At 38.7% G+C, this 2,368-nt stretch overlaps 1 protein-coding gene across 1 annotated transcript; it reads left to right on the top strand.

Annotated features, from left to right (window-relative positions):
* The first annotated feature begins 417 nt into the window (after nt 1–417).
* On the top strand, nt 418–1,371 carry LOC124504931 (olfactory receptor 51A4-like). The gene has a single exon (XM_047070628.1). The coding sequence runs from the start codon at nt 418–420 to the stop codon at nt 1,369–1,371; it is 954 nt and encodes a 317-aa protein (XP_046926584.1).
* The last annotated feature ends 997 nt before the right edge of the window (nt 1,372–2,368 follow it).

The raw sequence follows: 2,368 nt of genomic DNA, 5'->3' as shown, positions 1-2,368 counted from the left end.
TTTCAATTAAGGTGATTGAAAATAAAAATGGAAGCAAGCATAATTAAATAAATTAAGAAATATAGTCCTCACAATAATTTTTTCTAAGCACTGAGATAAAAAACAAAATTATTTTCTTTAAAGAAATTTCAAGAAATTTTCATTGTCACTTGATCCATGTTGGAGTGTTCTAGGCCAAAGGAACTCTAGTAGCTCTTACCTTTTACTAGCAGTTATCCATTGCCCTAACTCCAGGTAGTTATTCAGATAAATTTGGAAACATTTTAAGGATCAATTCTTTGGTAGATAAGGATTTCTAGGATTAGTGCTGCCCCAGGGGAGTTAGGTGCACTATGTCCTCCTATCTTAAAATCTGTGTTTTTCTCCTAAGAGAAATGCCTAGAAGCTCATTTGGGCTGGATCCCAAGAAACATCCTTATGGGTCCTATAAACAGTAGCTGGTTCCAGCCACCCACTCTTCTCCTAACAGGCATTCCTGGACTGGAGGCTGTACCAATATGGATCTCTATCCCACTGTGTGTCATGTATCTAATTGCTCTCCTGGGGAACTGCATCATCCTCTTTGTTATCAAAACCACCTCCAGCCTTCATGACCCTCAATACATCTTCCTATCGATGCTGGCAACCACAGATATGGGTCTGTCTTTATCAACTCTACCTACGGTACTCAGTGTCTTCCTCTTGAATCACAGAGAAATTGAGTTCCATTCTTGTCTGACACAAATGTTCTTCATCCATACCTTCTCCTCCATGGAGTCAGCCATCCTGTTGGCCATGGCCTTTGACCGATTTGTAGCTATTCGCAACCCACTGCACTACACTGTGGTCTTAACCTCTCCTCGGATCATGGGGATGGGAATTGCAGCCATGGTTAGGGCTGTGGTGTTGATGGTACCCTTGCCAATCCTGCTCAAGCGATTGTCTTTCTGCAGGGATGTTATTCTATCACATTGTTACTGCTACCACCCTGATGTTATGAAGCTGGCCTGTGGCCCTGTCAGAGTCAACATCATCTATGGACTGTCTCTTGTGCTCTGCTCCTTTGGAGTTGACTCTGTGTTCATTGTCATTTCATACATCCTTATTTTGAAAACAGTGCTGGGTATTGCTTCAGAAGATGGTCAGCTCAGAGCGCTTAATACTTGCATTTCCCACATTTTCACTGTCTGCATCTTTTATGTGCCACTCATTGTCCTGGCTCTAATTCATAGGTTTGGTACATTCACATCTCCTCTTCTCCATGTCACCATGGCCAATCTCTTTCTCTTCTTGACCCCAGTCCTTAATCCCTTGGTTTATAGCCTAAAAACGAAACAGATAAGGTCTGCAGTACACAAGGTACTCAGGGCCAGGAGAAACTTGCTGAAGTAGTCAAGTTTGGCTTAGTGAAAGTGACATCCTGACTCTCTCTTTACCTTTCATCTGTCTGTTTCCCTCTGGGAAATACATCATCATTTCAAGGATGGTTTTGTGAGAGTGGAAGTATTTTCTTTTTGTCTGCCAAGTGGATGGTATTATTTTGGTTATTGTCTTGATGCAATTTACTACTTACTATTTTTTATCTAATTTATCATCCACAAAAGTATTGTGTGGAAGATCTTACTGAAATAATTTTTATATCTCTCTTCTACTTAAATATTTGAGTTTAAATAATTAAGTGATTTACAATTAGGTATAAAATAAAGGTCAAGTTATTAACATATTTTAGAAAGTTTTCCATTTTCTTATCCCCACCTTTCTCTCCAGCCTCTGACTACACATTGCCACTTTTTTTCAAACTGGATGATTCAATGTATTTTTATACATATACACCAACTTCCCAAGACTCTAAGCATTTACCAATTGCTTGGCTTGAAATTGTAACACCAATATTAAACAAAAATTTTTCTGGGGCACCTGGGTGGCCCAGTCAGTTGAACATCTGACTCTTGGTTTTGGCTTGGGTCATGACCTCACAAGCCCCACATTGGACTCCATGCTGGCAGCATGGGGCCTGCTTGGGATTCTCTCTCTTCCTCTCTCTCTCTCTGCTGCCCTGTTCATGATCTCTCTCTCTCTCTCAAAATAAATAAATAAACTTAAATTTTTTTCTGTGATGAGTTTTTCTAACATTTTAGTAGAATTGTCATTTCTCTTTTCCTCTCAACATAACCCACTAATAATTTTATTATAATACAGTACAATTTTACTTACATCTTCATGTCTATCGTCCCCAATTAATTAAGAATTGTTGTGGGAAGGCACTGTGTTGCTTTATTCTAAATCTCTGGTATATACCTATTTAGTGTATATACCAGTAAATCTCAATTGTTTTCTTTAATAAATGAATGAATGTCTGTGAGCATAAGTAATTGCATTTGGCAATCAT

This window comes from Lynx rufus, unplaced genomic scaffold, assembly GCF_022079265.1.
Source record: "Lynx rufus isolate CCGP_SWC_20201006 ecotype Redwood Valley unplaced genomic scaffold, mLynRuf1.p SCAF_9, whole genome shotgun sequence".
Lineage (NCBI taxonomy): Eukaryota > Metazoa > Chordata > Mammalia > Carnivora > Felidae > Lynx > Lynx rufus.
Note: the sequence above shows the minus strand (reverse complement) of the source record. Positions and strands in the feature narration are given on the sequence as shown.